Source organism: Oncorhynchus masou, chromosome 5 (genome assembly GCF_036934945.1).
Source record: "Oncorhynchus masou masou isolate Uvic2021 chromosome 5, UVic_Omas_1.1, whole genome shotgun sequence".
Taxonomy (NCBI): domain Eukaryota; kingdom Metazoa; phylum Chordata; class Actinopteri; order Salmoniformes; family Salmonidae; genus Oncorhynchus; species Oncorhynchus masou.
In genome coordinates, this window is record NC_088216.1 from 41,039,002 (window position 1) to 41,057,936 (window position 18,935).

At 48.1% G+C, this 18,935-nt stretch overlaps 1 protein-coding gene across 1 annotated transcript in view; it reads left to right on the plus strand.

The window, feature by feature from the left end:
• The first annotated feature begins 2,662 nt into the window (after nucleotides 1-2,662).
• The window catches only part of LOC135539587 (plexin-B1-like), a 33,146-nt gene continuing 16,873 nt past the window's right edge, over nucleotides 2,663-18,935 (plus strand). The window contains 12 exon segments of the mRNA XM_064965551.1: nucleotides 2,663-2,752; nucleotides 2,845-2,937; nucleotides 3,152-4,325; nucleotides 6,548-6,730; nucleotides 10,983-11,111; nucleotides 11,564-11,664; nucleotides 12,515-12,647; nucleotides 13,453-13,609; nucleotides 15,874-15,982; nucleotides 17,200-17,308; nucleotides 17,771-18,347; nucleotides 18,350-18,780. Of these exon segments, the coding sequence (XP_064821623.1) occupies nucleotides 3,153-4,325; nucleotides 6,548-6,730; nucleotides 10,983-11,111; nucleotides 11,564-11,664; nucleotides 12,515-12,647; nucleotides 13,453-13,609; nucleotides 15,874-15,982; nucleotides 17,200-17,308; nucleotides 17,771-18,347; nucleotides 18,350-18,780 (3,102 nt within the window). The 5' untranslated portion in view covers nucleotides 2,663-2,752; nucleotides 2,845-2,937; nucleotide 3,152.

Consider the following 18,935-nt stretch of genomic DNA (forward strand, 5'->3'; position numbering starts at 1 on the left):
AACAGTACATCATGTGAAGCAGCCACAACTGTCAGTAAGAGTGTCCATGATTGAGTCTTTGAATGAAGAAAGCCTGTCCAGTTTGAGTGTTTGTTTTTGCAGCTCGTTCTAGTCGCTAGCTGCAGCGAACTGAAAAGAGGAGCGATCAAGGGATGTGTGTGCTTTGGGGACCTTTAACAGAATGTGACTGGCAGAACGGTTGTATGTGGAGGATGAGGGCTGCAGCAGATATCTCGGATAAGGGGGGTGAGGCCTGAGAGGGTTTTATAAATAAGCATCAACCAGTGGGTCTAGGGATGGGTATACAGAGACAACCAGTTTATAGAGGAGTTTAGAATGCAATGATGTGTCCTATAAGGAGCATTGGTGACATCTGATGGTAAAGAACATCCGAGCTGCTCAAAGATCTCCCTTACCTGCTGATCTCTATAAATTACGTTTCCGTAATCTAGGATGGGTAGGACCTGGTAATAGCTCTTACTTTATGGGTATTTTTATTTAACGAGGCAAGTCAGTTTAAGAACATTCTTATTTACAATGACGGCCTACCCCGGCCAAACCCTCCCCTAACCCAGACATCGCTGGGCCAATTGTGCGCCGCCCTATGGGACTCCCGATCATGGCCGGTTGTGATACAGCCCGGGATTGAACCAGGGTCTGTGGTAACGCCTCTAGCACTGAGATGCAGTGCCTTAGACCGCTGCACCACTCGGGCGATATCTATCACTTCCCATCACATTCTCTGGAATATTGCCAGGATACATTACATGGCAAGTTCTAGGGACTTCATATCCCAGGACATCTTTTAACACTGAGCATACATTATCTCCAAGCAATGACATCTTCTGACATTCCCCAAAAACATGTGTGGTTGGCATCTTCATAGCCACACAGCCACCAGCATGGCTGCTGTGTGCCCAACTGTTGGCTTTTCATTCTAGGAGTGATTAAAAAACTTTTTTTTTAAACTGTCATTTTTCCAATTAAACTTCCTCAATTTTCTTGAGTTTGTAGAAGTACAGTAAGTTGTGTTCTGCATATATTGTTCCAGTCTTCCACTGAGATGTCCATCTTCAGTTCCTTTTCCTATTTTTGAATATACAGGGTTGAGTCTTTTCTAGTGGGCAATCAGGCTGAGACAGAGTGAGGAGATTGTCTTGGATGTTCCTTGGTTATATGCGTTTTGAATAACACGAATAGTCTCATTTGGTATTGAAGATGGTTCTGTCATTTTTATCTAATTTGAAATCTTTCAAATACGTTTTGAGTTTGCTTTTGTCTGCATGGATTGCCAGATGGGTGGGGCTTTGCATTTCTGCCAGTTCTATAGGTTCCATTGAACCAGGCAAGCTCAATGGATCCCGGCTGAAGCATTTTGAATGATTTCAAATAGTGTTTGAACCCAGGTATGCTCAGCAAAGGGGGTTCACGACCTGACAACTTGTAGACCGAAGAACCCTTTTTTGGCTTTTAATTTGTTTTTGTTGTTCCTTCGCCGGATCAAAGGGGAGAGTCTGTCTTTTGGCTTGTTTTGTCAGTGTGTCCTATCTTCCCTCCGAATCCCGACTCAAATGTTTGGATTGCTTGTTTTGAATGTTCACCGACTAAGGCATCAATCAAAGAGCGACTTTGCCTCTGGTACCTTCAGTTGATAAAACTTTCCAGAGAACTGTAATTACTTATACATGAGCAGGCTATCAAGCGGAAAAACAAACGTTTGTAGAGGAAGTGCAAAATTACGGCTTGATGTAATTCATGTCAGGTCAAAATTATACAGATTAAAAAAACAAAACAACGGTGGTAATTATTATTATTATGCTTGAGTAAAAATGGTTCTCTTGTTAATAGTTTGGCCCCCTGCCAAGCCTTTACCCTATTTCCCAGATAAAACCTCTACCTCTCCTCGTAAAGAGGGCTCTCAACATGCCCCAGTGTGGTGAGGAATGAGGTGTGGCGGAGGGGTGAATAGCTTATATTTCAGTGTGTCTCTTTCTCTTGCTCCTCTCACTACAGACAGAGCGAGAGAGATCCGTCTGAACTAGCAGGGGATAATCCCACTTCCGTGCCAGTGACTGAAGAGAAAAGGGGAGGGGGGGGGTACAGAAGTGGGGAGGGAGATGTGCAGAGGTAGAGTGAGAGTTAGGCTGGCTATGTCCCATATGGCACCCCTGTTCCCTATATAGTGCACTACCTTTGATCAGAACCCTTTGGGGCCTCGTCAAAAGTTGTTCACTAAATAGGGAGTAGGATGACATTTCGGACGCACACAGGGGTGTTAGTGGCTGAAGTGAAGTGTTTTTGCCTGGTAGCCTAGAATTAGAGAGGGCTTGGAGCAATGAGTGTGTGTAGTACTGAAAACTCTCTATGAGTGACACTACTTGACCTGGCTTTTGATAAGAATGGCTTCCCAGGCCAGTGAAAACGGATGTTGTTGGGAAAAGGCAGGTCTGACTGGAATTTCAATGGGAATGAGCTCCATTTTGTCAAACGTGCTCACAGTGCGCAACCAAACACCGTATCGCTCAGGGGGATAATGAATTATTATGGAGTGCAGGAGACCTGAGTGTGAACCCTGATTCTGAACCTGGTCTGTCACATGTGTATCTGCTGGAGCAGGATTAGATGACTTCCTCTTTTTACTTAGACTTGTGTTTTATGTGTTGGGATTTGTTCAATAAGAAACATGCTAACTCTGGTGTTGGGGTAACACTTGTTGCTGCTAGCACCTGTTGCTAACACTTGAGGTGTTAAGGTAAGTGGAAACCTTTATATATACTTGGACTGGTGTTCCTTGGTTTACAGAGATGTTAACCATTTGTCCCTTTGTCTCCCTTTGTCTTGCAGATTGGAGCTGTAGAGGAGGTGTTTTTAACCAAACCAAGCTGCTGGGAGGTCAAGAGGTGACATGCCTCTGTAACGCATCGTTGGAAACAAATGGTGAGGAAAAGCTATCCTATTCATTTGTCAAATAGAGGTATAACTTGTAGTTTATCAGTTTGTACAGGGCCTTGTTTTTGAATGTACATGTGTAGTGTACAAGTGTGTGTACAAGGGACTTAGAAATGTTGTGAATCTCGTCTATGTACTGTATATACGTATCTATGGTTAAAAATAGTGTGTGAATCCCTCTCTTTCTCCCCTGGGTTGCCAGAATGGTTGCTATGCCTCCGGGGATGGTGCGACATGGTTTCTCAGTCCCAGCGGCGGTCCCAGTACTGTCACTGCTGCTAGCTGCCAGCTGGCCCTCCTATGGCCTGGCCTGGGTCTCTGACCCCTCCTCCACCCCCTCTTCCCCTTACCCCACCTTCACCCGCACAGACGCCCTCTTCGAGCACCTGGCCCTGCACCCAGACCCTGCAGTCGGGCGCATCTACGTGGGGGCGCGGGACCAACTCTTCCAGCTGGACCGCAATCTGACCGCCGAGCTCCAGGACAACACGGGGCCCGTGACGGACAGCCGCGAGTGCCTGCCCCCCGTCACCGAGAGCAACTGCCCGCAAGCGCGGCGCACCAGCAACCACAACAAGCTCCTGCTGGTGGACCCCTACGCCATGGAACTGATCACTTGCGGCAGCGTTAACCAGGGCATCTGCCAGAAGCGGAGTCTGGACTCGGTGGGTACGGTGCTGTTCTCGGCCGAGCGGCCCGTGGACACTCAGTACGTGGCTGCCAACCACCCCAATGTGAGCACGGTGGGCCTGGTGGTGCGCTCCCGCCCCGACCGCCAGCCCGTGCTCTTTGTGGGCCGTGGCTACACCAGCAGCCACCCACCCATCTCCACACGCAACCTGGCCCAGGAGCCCGTCTTCTCCTACGAAGAAACGGCGAAGCTAGCAGTGGCGGGTCGCCTCTCGGAGTACGACCACCACTTCGTGGCGTCCTTCGCCCATCGCCAGCACGTTTACTTCCTGTTCTACCGCCGCGACATTAAGTCTCAGTCTCGCGAGTACCGCACCTACGTGTCACGCGTGTGCCTGGACGACCAGGCCTACTACTCGTACGTGGAAGTGCCCCTGGCCTGTCGCTCGGCGGCCGGGAAGAGCTACAACTTGCTCCAGGCTGTCCGCCTTGGTCTACCACCCAAGCAGAATGGGGGCGATGCTGGGCAGGCAGAGGTGCTCCTGGGGGTGTTCTCCACCCGGCAGGCCTCGTCCACGCGACCCAGCGAGGACTCTGCTCTTTGCATGTTCAATCTTGATGATTTGGACCAGAGGATCAACTCCACCAGGGACCTATGTTACACACAGTTCGGCCGGGACGAGGGAGGGGGGGAGGCGGCCTACATCGAGTACGAAGTCAAATCCAACTGCGCCAACCTGCCGTCGGTGAGTAGGAGTGGGGATGAGTGGATTGACTTGCCAGGTCCTTATTTTATACAATCCTGGGTTCAAATAGTGGTCGTAATCTTTCCAAATCTTTTAACATTCGCTGTAGCCTGTCTTGAGGCTCAGGTGGACGGGGTTTGGCATTTTGGACTATTCCATTCATTTCCATATTGTCAAACAAGCTCACTCAAGCCTGCTAAAGTATTTGAAATAATTTTGCATACTATTAGAACCCAGGTCTATTCGCCAATTCCTTATTGTGTTGTGTCTCTGGAAGCACTTTAGTTTACAGTCCCTTTTATTGCTGATATTTAGGCTACCTCGTATGAGGAAATTGTGGGGCAACAATGGGTACTTTCCGGTGCCCCTTGCCAAAAATCCAACAATTTGTAACCATTCTGTGCCAGATTGTAAGCATTAATCCTTGTTGTATTGTGTCTGGTAGTGTTTTATTTAATAGTTCTGTTCAGCTGGTATGTATTACGAAATGACATGGCATGCAATTGATACGTTTTGGTCCTTGTTTGAAAACCTAGTGGTAGTATTAGAAATATTATGAAGTGATGATAATGTAGTATGTATGCTGTAACTGTGTTTTAAGTACTTAGAAGGCAACTAGAGGATGGTAAAATAGAGTTTAACTGGGTTTCCTCGACATGTGCGAATGAAGATGTTTCTTTCAAAGTCCGAATGTCTTCTAAATTTACTGTAAGCCTACTATTGAGCATGCTACTAGATCAGATGCTTTCCGGAGTCATTCGGTTTCAGCAACGTGACCTCCATGTTAGAAATGTCATGACATTTAATTTGATCTTTTAGTACAGACAAATGTAATCCTCCTATTTGGGGAATTCAATTTGATTATTTTCTTGTAATGCCACTAGCTTTGGAAATTCCCCTGTTCTCTCTCTCTCTCTCTCTCTCTCTCTCTCTCTCTCTCTCTCTCTCTCTCTCTCTCTCTCTCTCTCTCTCTCTCTCTCTCTGTGTGTGCTGTATACACATGTGTATACTTGTATGTGCGCTTTTGTGTGTACCTTTGGTGCGACTACCGCACCAACTACAGTTGGTCGCTGAGCCACAGTGTGTTTAATGATACATCACATAGAGGAAACAGAACAATTGTTCAACTCTGACCCTTGAATGCTGTTTACCTCCAGTGAGGGTTGGGGAACAGTAGTGTGGTGGTTCTGTGTCCCAAATGACACCATATTCCCTGTATAGTGCACTACTCTTGACCAGAGCCCTATGGGCCCTGGTCAAAAGTAGTGCACTACATAGGAAACAGGGCGGGACGCATGCTGGGTAATTTAATAGGATTGTAAGGGGGGAATTGATCTGCGGCATTAGCCTTCATTAGCCGGAGGGCCATGTTTAACGAGGACTGACAAGGACAGATAAAGTCACCCACCGCCAAGAAGCGAAGGAGGGAGATGGCAACAGTGAAGCAGACAGGACACGGAAGGAGAGCCAGGGGGAGGAAGCAAGAGATTGGGTGTGTGAGAGAGGGAGGGAGATAGGGTTATGGGGAGATAGGGATAGTGCTGGGCTAAGTCTCTGTAACAAATTGTAACACCATAGGAAACCATCAAAACAGGTCACTATGGACAGTGGGTAGATCCCAATGTTTATTTCTTGTACCTCCTGTTGTTGCTACTTTTTTTTTTTTGTAGGGCATCGTAAACTGGTTATTTATCTTGACACCTTGTCATCATAATGAAATTCCGTGGATGCATTTGTGTTTGGGAGATTGTAAAAACAGATTGTTGTACTCAGGGTGTTCCCAAAACTTGCGGAACAAAAAACAAAAAACAACCTGTCCAACCATAGATCTTCCTTTGTCAAAGGGTCGAAGCTAAAAAAAATTAAAGCACTTTGGAACACCGTTTGCCGGATTCCTGCAATAGTTTCCCCCTTACCTCTAACCCTACCAGTATAAATCGTGACTGTGTTCGTATAGGATTCGAGGGAGCCACTATAGATTTTTCGCACCTGTCTAACCTTCCACGCAATTAATAATACTAGTGAATGAGTTGCCGCTGTGTATCTGTTTTTGACCATAGATTTTTAAGAGCAAATCCATCTGCATTTAGACTTATTGTCTGACTGTAACGCTATTGTTTTCATTGTAGATACATTTGACCTACTTTAATAAACTGTTTCCTACTGCCTCATACGACTCTAAACTACGTTCATTTGCATATTCCTTCCCTCCTGACCTATAGAATACCCTTGATGCCTACCCCTGTGGTTCGGACCACACCCCCAGTCCAATGGCCAGCCGGGTGCCGGTGGAAACCGAGCCCATATTGGACAGCCCGTCCGCCCGTCTCACCGCAGTGGCTGTCAGCGTGAGGGTGGGACATACCATCGCCTTCCTGGGGGACTCCAAGGGGAACCTGCGCAAGGTAGAGACCATAGAGATAAACTGATGGAGCGGTTTATATCTATGGTATAAGGGGACCACCTTCAATACCGATCAAAATAAGATTATATTGACAGGGGCGACCTGATCCTAGATCAGGACTCTTTGTGAATTTTGGTCCCTGACGAGACATGTCCTATGCTGGTTGTTTTTGTATAAAGTATATTCCAGTACATTCCGTTGCATGAAGTGAGCCTTTGATCATCTGTAGATAACTGCAGCTCCAGATATTCGCAAACTGCCGCGCGAACACATGCACACACAAACACGCGCACTAAGAGGTCAGAAATAGTGTCTTCCACAGTAGCGCAGTCTGTACTCAGCACTCCATAAATAGTAGAAGGAGCAGACCGGCCCAGGTAACGAATGCGTCCTTCTTAATTGGCTCTGGGTGCGTTTTGCTTTTCCATGGACCTGCCAGATAACACTAGTACTGTTGTTATGCACAGTAAGACCTCTTCTCTTCCTCTCTCCCCTTTTCTTCGGCTGGGTCCCCCCCCCCAGCTCTCTTTCTTCCCCTTACTTCATTTATTCATGTCCTGTTTCGTAAAACGGAGTCGTAGTCCTCCATTGTCTGGTCGAAAGCCCTGTAAGTTTCCGTGGAAAGGCAGTATTGGCCCAGCATGGACCAGGTCACTGATAGAGGAAGGGCCGTATAGACTGACACTATTGTTAACCGTACAAGCTACGAGGGGGATATTCGTACATCCACCCTGTACCATCCTCCAATATAGAGAACCGGGAACGGACATCTCTATACAAACTCAACAGCCGTAATTGTCCCAGAACATTAAGTCTAGGCGGTATGGCTTGGATAAGTCCAGGTCATTGTGTTGCCATGTTGGCTGGGATAAATCCAATCCACTGGGTTGTCATGTTGGCTAGCATAAGTCCATTCCATTGGCTCGCCAGCTTGGCTGGGACTTGTCCAGTCCATTGGGTTGCCGTGTTGGCTGGAATAAGTCCAGTCCATTGGCTTTCCTTATTGGCTGGGGTCACATGAAGCTGGTGTGAACAGGAGGCACGGTTCTGTTCTGTCCGCTAGATTTTTGTGTGGTGCCATCACCTGGTGCAGAGCAGAGGTCACAGGGGTTGGCGTGGGGAGCTGTGTCTTCTGAGGTTCATGGACCAGGGTGCCCACATTGGAGGGTTGGGGGGGGGGGGCTTTGTGTTAACATGACAGTGATACACAGAGGGCTTGGGGGGAAGGGGGAACACCACACTTCAAATATGACATTAGGGCCAGGGATTGAGTTTATGTCACCCAAACATGGAAATTAAAGGGGTTGGGGGGGGGGCTCTTAGGGTGAATCTCAGTAGTTTAAATTTGCTCGGTTCGCCTATCACTGTCAGTGAAGCCAAGGAGAAGCCATATCAGAGTATTTATAAGCATCACAAGTACATAACAGTAGCGAGTTCTCTCACTCGAGGAATGTCACTCGAGGAATGGTGACTAGCGCTAACAATTAGCGCTTTGTGCCATTTTTCTTTTGTCAATAGGTTCCCTGCGGTTGTGACCAGGGCGGAGTGGGGTAGAGTGGAGGGAAGCTCTATCAGCACAATGACACCCATTAACAGTAAAAAAAAAAAAAAAAAAAAAAAAAAAAACATTATACACTGACCACAAAACAACACCACTGGCTAGCTAATATCAGTCCATGACTCAGGTCTTTGTTGTGTGTGTCACAGTGCATAGCCGCTGACTAGTGGCAACTAGATGGGAAAAACAGTTCTAAACAGAAGGCCCTATTCTCTTTCCGTAGACTCATCAGTCCTCACACCCGCACACTGCTGAATTGTGTGAATGAAGTCCCTAACTGCCCCTAACTGTAGTCCTAGAACTATATATGACCCTGGGACATACTAAATACCATTGCCTGCCATTGTGCCCTTGAGCAAGCCACATAAGCCCTTACAATTGCTCTAGTGGTGCTGCACCATGGCTGGCCCATTGCTTCCAACCCCTCGGTGTGAGAGTGTGAGTGTCTTTGGGGGGGGTTTGTGTTGTGAGCATTGAAGGCACATTTTTTTGTTCTCTGTAAGTTAATTGACAATAAAGTACATATTATCTTACATGTGCGTCTCTCGCTTGTATATTACTGCACAAGACTGATACCCTCTAGGTGAATTGGCAGTGAAATAGATATTTGTTGAAGCTCTATAACTAGAACAGATTTGATATTGGGAAGTCGATTGATTTGTATTGGCCATCAAGTGGCTTTGGCCTCCCGAGTGGCGCAGCGGTCTAAGGCACTGCATCTCAGTGCTTGAGGCATCACTAGACACCCTTGTTCAATTGCAGGCTGTATCGCAACCGTCTGTGTCTGGGGGTCCCATAGGGCGGCGCACAATTGGCACAGCGTTGGCCGATGTAGGCCGTCATTGTAAATAAGAATTTGTTCTTAACTGACTTGCCTAGTTAAATAAAATAAAAATCTATAAAAAATCTATGCGATTTCATTGTCACAAATGTCGTATTAACTTCCTGGAGGCCAAAAGTCGGAAGAAAGAGCAATGACACCCAGTACAAAAAAATGCTACATTTCCCCCCAAATGAACAAATGCTACACGTCACAAAACAGTTCAATCCATTAGGTTGAGGTAGGCGGGCAGTATTTCCTGCTGTTCCACTGTTAAAAACTGGGGCATGGGGGGGGGGGGGGGACTGAGCCACCTTAATGTGAGAAGTGCTTGACCGGGAGCTCCACAGCGTCAGGCTTTTATGTTATTTACAGCAGGCCTTTCAACATCAGGTTACCTGTCTAATGTAATGCTATTACTGGACATTCCACTCCTCCACTCTTTCGCTCTTTCACGTGGACCTCCACCAGAGTGCAATCATCTTAATGTGATGGGTGTGTGTAGTGGGGGTGTGTAGTGGGGGTGGGTGGGTGTGTGTAGTGGGGGTGTGTGGGGGGGGGTGGCAGAGCGAACGAGGAGCAAGAGGCATAGAAAGAACATGTGTCTGTGTTTCAATCTGTGAAAGTGTGTGTGTGTGCCTGCATCTGAGTTTGTTTGTTCTGTAGTGTGTGTGTGTGTGTGTGTGTGTGTGTGTGTGTGTGTGTGTGTGTGTGTGTGTGTGTGTGTGTGTGTGTGTGTGTGTGTGTGTGTCCAGGCAGGGCCACACACAGATGATGGGGAGTGCAATGGTCGAGATATCGGCCAAGATTTCGCCGTGATGAGATAATCCAATTCTATTGGACGGTGGGGGAGAGTTTTGGGTCAGCTATGCCGTCGCATGTTCTTTGATCCCGGCGTTCTTCAAAGGCTTTGACTCTTTAGGCTCTAATAACAGCAATTTAGCCCACACGAGAGCACAGTTAGTCCCCAAACATGGCAACCCTACAGAACAGATGGGTCAGACGGGTTGCCAGACATGAAACAACTGATTTTAAATTAGATTCCCCCCTCTTCAAAGGGGAGCAAGCTTAGGGCATTGACGCATCAGATCAGCCTTTCTTTTCAAGAAAGGCCAAGGCAAATCTCTCTGCGTTTCTTGAAGAAATACATGCCTGCATTGAAATAATATTCAGACACACACACGCACGCGTAGACAAACAAGCAAACACACGCGCACGCATAGACAAACATGCACACACACACACACACCTATACTCACGCCCAAACACGAATCGGGTGTGTATTGAAATGAGAGCGAGAGGAGAGCGATTTAAAAAGTGATGAGGATGACTGAGTGAACTGCATCTACTTGCCACAAGAACAATTACCCCCGTCTCCATGTTCCCAGTTGACCTCTTCAAGACACACATTTAGATTGGCATCCCAACTCTTCCAACCAGCGCGTCTTCATGCTTTCAGCAGACCTATGACATTTCACCGTTTTATTCAACTCTGAAACCGTTGTGGCTCAAAATACTTCAAACACCAACCGAATTCAATTGAGCACACTTGTTATTCCTAATGGCTATATTTAACAGCCCATGCTAGGCTATTTGTCTCCCTGTCTAGTGAATTATATAACTAGGGGTATGCGTCACATAAAAATAGAATTTCGAATGACTTTTTACGAAAATGGTCATCTTTTTGGATTCTATAATATTGTAGCGATCCTCGCTAACGAGCCTACGTTATAACTCCCTCAAGTAGGCTAACCCTATTGCATGTTTTCCTTTCACACAAATGACTCGAGTTCTGTTACTCCTCCATCAGTTTGCCATAACGAATTGAAATGGCACCTTATGGGGCTCTTAACCATTGGCTCGTGTGTCCTCCAGGTGTTCCTGGGCCCTAATGGTGAGGTGGAGGAGTATGCCGTCGTCTCCATCCAGGCCAACGCAGCCATCAGCTCTGACCTGGTCCTGGATCAGTCAGAGGAACATCTCTTCATCATGACCTCCACCATGGTACAGTACACTAGCCTGGTCCCAGAACTGTTGGCGCTGTCTTAACTCTCTCGTGTCGTTGTCTGTGTTTCACAGTTGAATCCCACTTCTGATGCCAACAGTACACCACGTCACAACTTAAGGCTCCCCCCCAGTGGTCAACAAGTGTCTCTCATAAAATACTATTTTATAGTTTTTTAGCAGCATTTCCCAAACTCGGTCCTGGGGGCACCAAGGGTGGCAGGTTTGGGAAGCGCTGGTATATAGTTCTCATTCCACAGCAGCTCTTTTAGGCCTGAGGATGAGGTTACGTTTATAGTAATGACTTAACTCACAGCACCAATAGGCTAAGACTAGGGAGGGGGGGGGTAAAATGGGTCTCCTTTTGGCTCGGTTAAGAGCTGTGTCATCATTTGCAATGCGTTGGACATAACGTCATGATGAATATTCCCTGTTTTTTGTTGCGGTCACAGCTGCAGAAGAGGCCAGTGGCAGAGTGCCACGAACACCTGGACTGCCAGGCCTGTTTGTCGGCCCACGACCCCTACTGTGGCTGGTGTGTCCTGGAGGGGAGGTGAGCGGCTCATTCGGAGAAATCCAATGGGATTGATTGTCACAAATTACTTTTATTGTCATGTAACCTGGTACATTTTTTCAAGTAATACACACAATTCTGTCTCTGGTTAAAGGGTTGACATATCAAACTAGAGCCCAAAGTTTTCCATTGTCGGGTCAAGCACACTGGAAAAACTCAGGGCATTGCAGATGCTCAACACAGTCAGAGAATGTATTTGTGGTACCACTCGTACTACTCAGGGGGATTGCTATGAGTAACGATGCAGTGATGAAGAGCATCATCTCTTTTCACATCTCTTTCTCCCTCTCCTTCCTCCCCCTCTCCCTTCTCCTGCACCTTGGCCACCTGTCCTCCCTCCTTGTTCTCCATTTTCCCCAGCTAATGTTATCAACTCGCCTGGTTTTCTATCCTCCTTCCACATTTACTTCATATTCCCCCACTCTATTTCTCCCATCGACAGTGTGTAGCCGGTCCACGCTCAAAAAAGAGATTCAAGGATTTTTAGTATTTATTTCATTCAGGGTTAGGCAGATAGACAAACGTTTCGGCCTTCGTCGGCGTCATCGCCTCTTTGCGCCCCCTGGTTCCTCTGTCACTCTTCGTTCCTCTGTCTCTCTTCACTCTCTCTCCCTTTCCCGTGTTCCCATTCTCTCTGTCCCTCCGTTTCCCCATCTCCCTCCCTCCCCTTGCCCTTATAATCCTCTCCTCCCTCTTCCCCTCCTGTCTCCGTCTACATCCTGCCCTTTTATAGCGATACGACACCGAGGCCACAACGTGTCTTATACGGTATGATTTGATCATGTCGTGTGTACGGTATTGTGTGGTGATAATCGGTTGTGTGTTTTAGGTGTGGCCAGCAGTCTCAGTGTTCACACAGGGCTCAGGCGGGCCAGTGGCTGTGGAGCTTCGACATGGAGCAGCAGTGCCTCACCATCCAGTCCCTCAGCCCTTCCAACATCAGCCGCGAGGAGAAGAGACGTGTACGTGTGCGCGAGCACGCCTCTGTGTCTCTGTGTGTATGCGTTCGATTTGCATGTGTGTCTGTGGGTGTCCACGTACATGGGTATGCGAGCGCATGCTCATAGACAGTGCATTCCTTTATGTCCACACTGTACATAGCGTTTGCTCGTTTGACTTCCAGCGTCAGAGCGAAGATCAGAGATGGTTATCAGACTCAGCGCTAGCTGCCCCCGTCTTAACATCTAGTATAAATCATGTATTAAGTGATCCGGCTCTGGACAGTTGTACAGAATAATTCTTGTAAATTGTATATATGTATATCATCTGACATTGGAGATTAATAGTGGGAGGGAAGGGTGTCTCCTTGGACACGTCCAAGTAAACACGCAAGGCATGACCTTGGGTGCGTCTCGTCTCCTCTTGCTTTATCTGCGCTGATTTGAAATCGGGGAGGGGGGGGGGGGGGGTGAAGGTGATATGGTGGATTCTTCTTGAGGATTTGCCTTTTTTTAATCTGCTCACATCAATACGTTGGGAGGGAGGGAGCGAGTGCAAGTTTGGACTATTGAGGTGCTGCTTGTCAGTGGTGACAAACCTCGAGGGAGACTCGATCTCTCCTCAGTTTCTCAGTTTCTCAGGCCTTCAACGACATCTCTGTAATATCCAGATAAATCCAGATCTTACCAACCTCTATCAAGTTCAAACCAGTTCTATCCAGCCAAGATCCAATTTAGTGTTCCTTGAGTTCCTGGATTTAGTTGAAATGCAGATCCGCTTTTGCAGAGTCGAGCCAGCTCATTCACACTCTCTCCCTACCTCCCTTAGATTGTTCTATCAGTCCCGGGCCTGCCCATCCTAGAAGAGGACAACTCGTATGCCTGTTACTTCCATGACACTGAGAGTCCTGCCACCGTCACCGACACGGGCGTCACCTGCCTCTCCCCCGACCCCCACAGGGTGCCAGCTGTGCCCCCTGGACAAGGTGAGTACCAACGGGGTGAGATCAGCATGTACTGGGCATTCAACCTGCATCTACATACTTTATACACACACACACTGAGTTCCATGAGTTCATTAAAGTGTGTGTGTGTGTGTGTGTGTGTGTGTGTGTGTGTGTGTGTGTGTGTGTGTGTGTGTGTGTGTGTGTGTGTGTGTGTGTGTGCTATACAGGCCGAACAGCCTGTAGCGCCACTCTAGGCAGCGACATCCTATGTCCTTGCAGAGCAGATGTGTGTTGCAGCCCAATCCTCTTTGGCTCCCAGTTTACACAGCAGGGAGTAATCTCCAACTCCGCCGCTCCGGGTAGCAGCTATAACTAATGATTTTAAATTCACGCAACAATTCAGCCTCTTCTATCTTTTTGTCTGGGATAGTCTGAGGCGGTTCGGTTGCGTGCTTGGAGCCGCCGATTTGTTTTAGTTAGTCATTTCGGAGGAATTACGGGGATTAACTGTTAACTGTCAAGCGGCGATTAAAAAAGCAAGCATGTATACGCTTGTGGGTAGTTGGACGATGTCACGTTCGTCATAGTGGAGAGACCCAAGGCGCAGCGTGATGAGAATGCATTCTTCTTTTAATAAATGAAGAACACTTAACAAACTAATACAAAACAACAAAACGAACGTGAGGCTATGAACAGGGAGTGGTGGCACAGGCAACTATACATAGACAATAACCCACAAAATACCAAATGAATATGGCTACCTAAATATGGCCCCCAATCAGAGACAACGATAAACAGCTGCCTGTGATTGAGAACCAATCTAGGCAACCATAGACATATAAACCCCATGACATACAAAACTCTCTAGATATATAAAAACCCCATGACATACAATACCCCCTAGACAATACAAAAACTAAACAAACCACCCTTGTCACACCCTGACCTAACCAAAATAATAAAGAAAACAAAGATAACTAAGGTCAGGGTGTGACAGACGTATGCATGTACACACACACACACACACACACACACACACACACACACACACACACACACACACACACACACACACACACACACACACACACACACACACACACACACACACACACACACACACACACACACCAGGAACTCCTCTCCCCCCTGTCCTTTCTCCCTTCCCTCCATCTGTCCACTCTTTTTCTCATCCCCCCGTCTCTCTCTCTCTCCCCTTGGTTCCCATGAACATCGTTCCTGGAGCAAGGAGGATTGTTGTGGTTCTCAGGCCATGAGGGTTAGGTAGTTATGCCCGTCTGCCTGGGGGTATTAGTGAATAGACACTCACAGGGGGGCTCCACTGATCCCACATGTCTTACAGGGAGATCTGTGTGTGTGTGTTTGTATATGGAGTTAGTGTGTGTGTGTGTGTGTGTGTGTGTGTGTGTGTGTGTGTGTGTGTGTGTGTGTGTGTGTGTGTGTGTGTGTGTGTGTGTGTGTGTGTGTGTGTGTGTGAGATCTGCGGGGGGGTTCAAATGGGATCTTGGGAGTCCAGCCCTACTCACATAATGTAATCGTGGTTTAGTTCATAGTCTGAACCATTAATTCATTAAGCAGACGCTCTTATCCTGTGATTAGAATTAAGATCAGCTTGATACTTTGAAAATGACTCAAGATTGTATTAAGTGAAGTGATACAATCCAATTGCATTGACCCAGCTCCCAAAAATATTTCCGTGCATGGGCTAGTGTGTGTGAGGGAATACACGTCTGCCATATTTACATGCCAGTGTGTGTGTGTGTGTGTGTCGGTCTGTGTGTAGGTGTGCAAGCGTGTCTGTGTGTGTGCAATCAGTGTGCTTCATACTTCACACACGGTGGGCCCCACAGACCTGAACTCCTCCCTCTGCACTGTTTACGTCTGGGGGCTTTGGGGCTGCAGATGGATTTTATTACAGAGCTCTGTTATGACTCTCCACTTGGCCAAGCGTACTCTCAGGCGCTGTCCCAAATGGCACCCCATTCCCTACATAGTGCACTACTTTTGACCAGTCCCCATAATGCACTGAATAGGTAATAGGGCACTATTTGGGGGCGCAACATCTCACTCTCACGTTCTCCCCTTCTCACACTGTTTTGAAGACGCGGTCAGACCGACAAGGCCAAGTCTCTGTCTCTGTCTCTCAAATCTTCCCGAACAGAGTAGTTTCAGAACGCTTGGCATGGTGTTCGGGTAGGGATCCTGGTGAAGTGAAACACAATGTTGCTTATGATTTATCGTTGTTGTCTTTTCTCTTTCTCCCCGTTTCGCTCTCTCCTCAGAGTTTGTCACGGTCACCCTGTCCCTGCGCTTCGGTGATGTCGTCGTCACGGCAACAGAGTTCACCTTCTACGACTGTACCGCCGTCAAGCAGCTGTCTGGGAGTGTGCCGTGAGTTGGCCCACCCCTCTCCCTCTTTTTCCTACTCTTGCTCTCTTTTTCTCCCCTCTATCGCTCTCTCTCTCTCTCTCGTTTGCCCTTCCTGTCTCCTTTGTCTCTCGCTTAATGTTTCTCTCTTCATTTTGAAATCAATTTCTGCCCTTCTGCCCCCTTCAATAGGGGTCTCTATTTTTCTCCCCTTCTTCACCCATATGGGCTGATTGACCTGGGTCTGTTGGACCTCTGTGATGCACCACTTGGAACCGCTTATAGCATCTTCCAATCCCCACGCTCCGTTCCAAACCTATTCTAAACCTATCGTACGCTCCTTTCCCACTCACGCACTCTCAGGAAAACCTGTGGTTCTTATGGCTGCAGACACCTTACCCTTGCCCTCCACATGTGGTGGTCACATGCCTCCTCTGCTCTCTAGTCTGGTTGATATTAAAACCACATCTCAGAGACATCTCCATATATGGCCTGCAGGAAAACTGTCTGCAAGTGAAAGGACCCAGCCAGAATACTAGGAGTAGGAGCCATGTTTCTTCAGAGAGAAATTCAACATAACCGTCTTTAGTATTGTCCATCAGGTGTTATCAATCTGTTCATTTTTATCAATCTGTTCATTTTCGTTCGACTTTTTGCTTTCTACTTTGCGTGTTTTATTCCCTATTGATAGTGCTAGTTGCAAACTTCACACAGGTGCAAAACCCTTATTAGCAATGCATTGGATACAGTTGGTGTCAGATGCGGGATATCCAGAGATAGGAGTACCTTGTCAAGCTCTAATGTCTAGTAATGCCCGTATTCAGTTGGATAGAGGGCACGCTTGACCACAATAGACTGATGGTATGGGCGACGCCATGTTGAGCACTCTATCAATCTCTATGATGTTAGCACATACACTCACTCAATTACCCCTCTTTCTCCTCTCGTCTCCTTTCCTTGTACATGGTTCAGAGCACTCTGACAAGGAACTAGCGACCGCCACTTTATTCAATTAAATGAATGACCTTTTTTTACCACTGGCCCAAGATTGCCAGCAAATGGATGGCACTCTGGGCCAAGCTTGCTCTCGCTCTTCCTCTCCCTCCTCCCATTGATCTATTTTTCCGTCGTCTCCTTTCATTTTATTTTCTACCCTCCTTTCACTTTCTTTCTCTCTATACCACCACCCCCCCCCTGCTGTGTTAGTATGGTCACTGATTCCTGCACTGTTCCTCCTCTAGTTGCCGTGGTTGCGTGTTGAGTCGCTGGGGCTGCAACTGGTGTGTCCACCAGCACACCTGTACCCACAAGCCCACCTGTGACAAGGGGGTCATCATCTACAATGAACACGTAAGTCACACACACAGCGACCAATGGTCAGTTAGCTAGAGGTCAAACAGCATGCTATGCACTTTCTGCAAAAGGAACCGCCAGCCTGGCTATTTTGTCCGCTGTAGAGTTTGTCTACCTAATGCAACCGAGTGTAAGGCTGGTTGGGGCCGATCATTTGTAGCCGGTTGAGTGAAAGAAGGTTGCTAATGAGAACACAAACTGTTGGGAGTCATTAATAACCAGACACTCATTTTCTCACGGCTCCTCATGTCCCAAAACAAGCGTACATCAGATATAACTAATAATCATCTCCATTTTGCCTGTGTGTCGCCAACCAAATGCATGAGATTTGTCCTCGTTGATGGTAACACTAACAACATTCACATCCAATTTGGGTTTTTCAGTCAACTTATGAGTTTGTTTATTTCTGTCTCGCCCTCTCCCCCATGTCTTCCCCATTTACCCCCCTCCACCACCCAGTTTAAACTCCCCACCCTGGCTCCTCCCACTACTAAAGCCGTAACTATAACAACGACTTCCCCATCCACAACTGTGGCCCCCACAACAGCAACTGCGCCCCCAACAACTACAACAGCAACCGCACCCCCAACAACGACAACTACCACAATTACAACAACTATTGCCACGACTACAACAACCGAAGCCCCAACCACCATAGCTACCACGGAGAAGCCTCCGACAACAACCCTGCCTACAACCGTCCCCACAACCACCACCCCAGAGCCGACTACACCGCCCACCACAGCTATGTTGACGGAGGCCCCCACCACTCTTCCCCCTACAACGTTAGTCGAGGCTACAACGCCCAAGCCTGAGACCACCACCAGTGAGAAAGAGGAGCAAACAACCACAGGAGAGCTCTTTGCAGAGGCTGAAAGTGAAACCAAAGGCCCTGTGGTTACCCCTGGTGACATGGAGCTCGTCGCGGAAACCGAGGTGGCGACAGTTATGACCGAAGACGAGCAGCCGTCCGATGATCTCGCCACCCTAAACCCCCTGGCATTCCCCCCCGAGACATCCCCATTGGAAGTGGTCACCGCGCCCCCCCTCAGGAACTGGACGAGGCTTTGACTCTGGCCAAGCCCCCCATGGAGGTCCAGCCCACCACTGGCAGCTACCCCTTCCCGACTCCCTTCCCCCTGTGGGAACCGGCCAACTCGGAGCCCACCTTCCACCTAGACTTGACGGGAGCCCACTTCCCTCCCCCACTAGAGGCCCCTCCCCCCACTGAGGCGGAGGGCCAGGGAGCCGAGCCGGACGTCTTCCTCTGGCCCATGGAGGAAGTGGAGGAGGAGACGGAGGGCAAAGCGGCGGAGAACGACACCAGCGTCGCGTTTTCGGCCACCACAGTGCTTTCAGGGGACGGAGAGGCAGCTGAGCACTCCCCTTCGGCCTCTGCCTACCCCCGGCTCCTTGACGCCGACTCAGAGCTGGACTACCAGTACGACTCGGCCGACATCTTCCTGCCGGTGAGTTCGAGTTCCCTGGAGCTTCCATGGCCGCCGTGGTCCCAGCTCTTGACTGGACACAGTTCTCTAGAATCCCACTTCTGACACCAATTGCCAGAATCCCCGATGTCCCCTTATCCCCTTGTTATTCCTCACTGTGTTTTGATTTCGTCGTT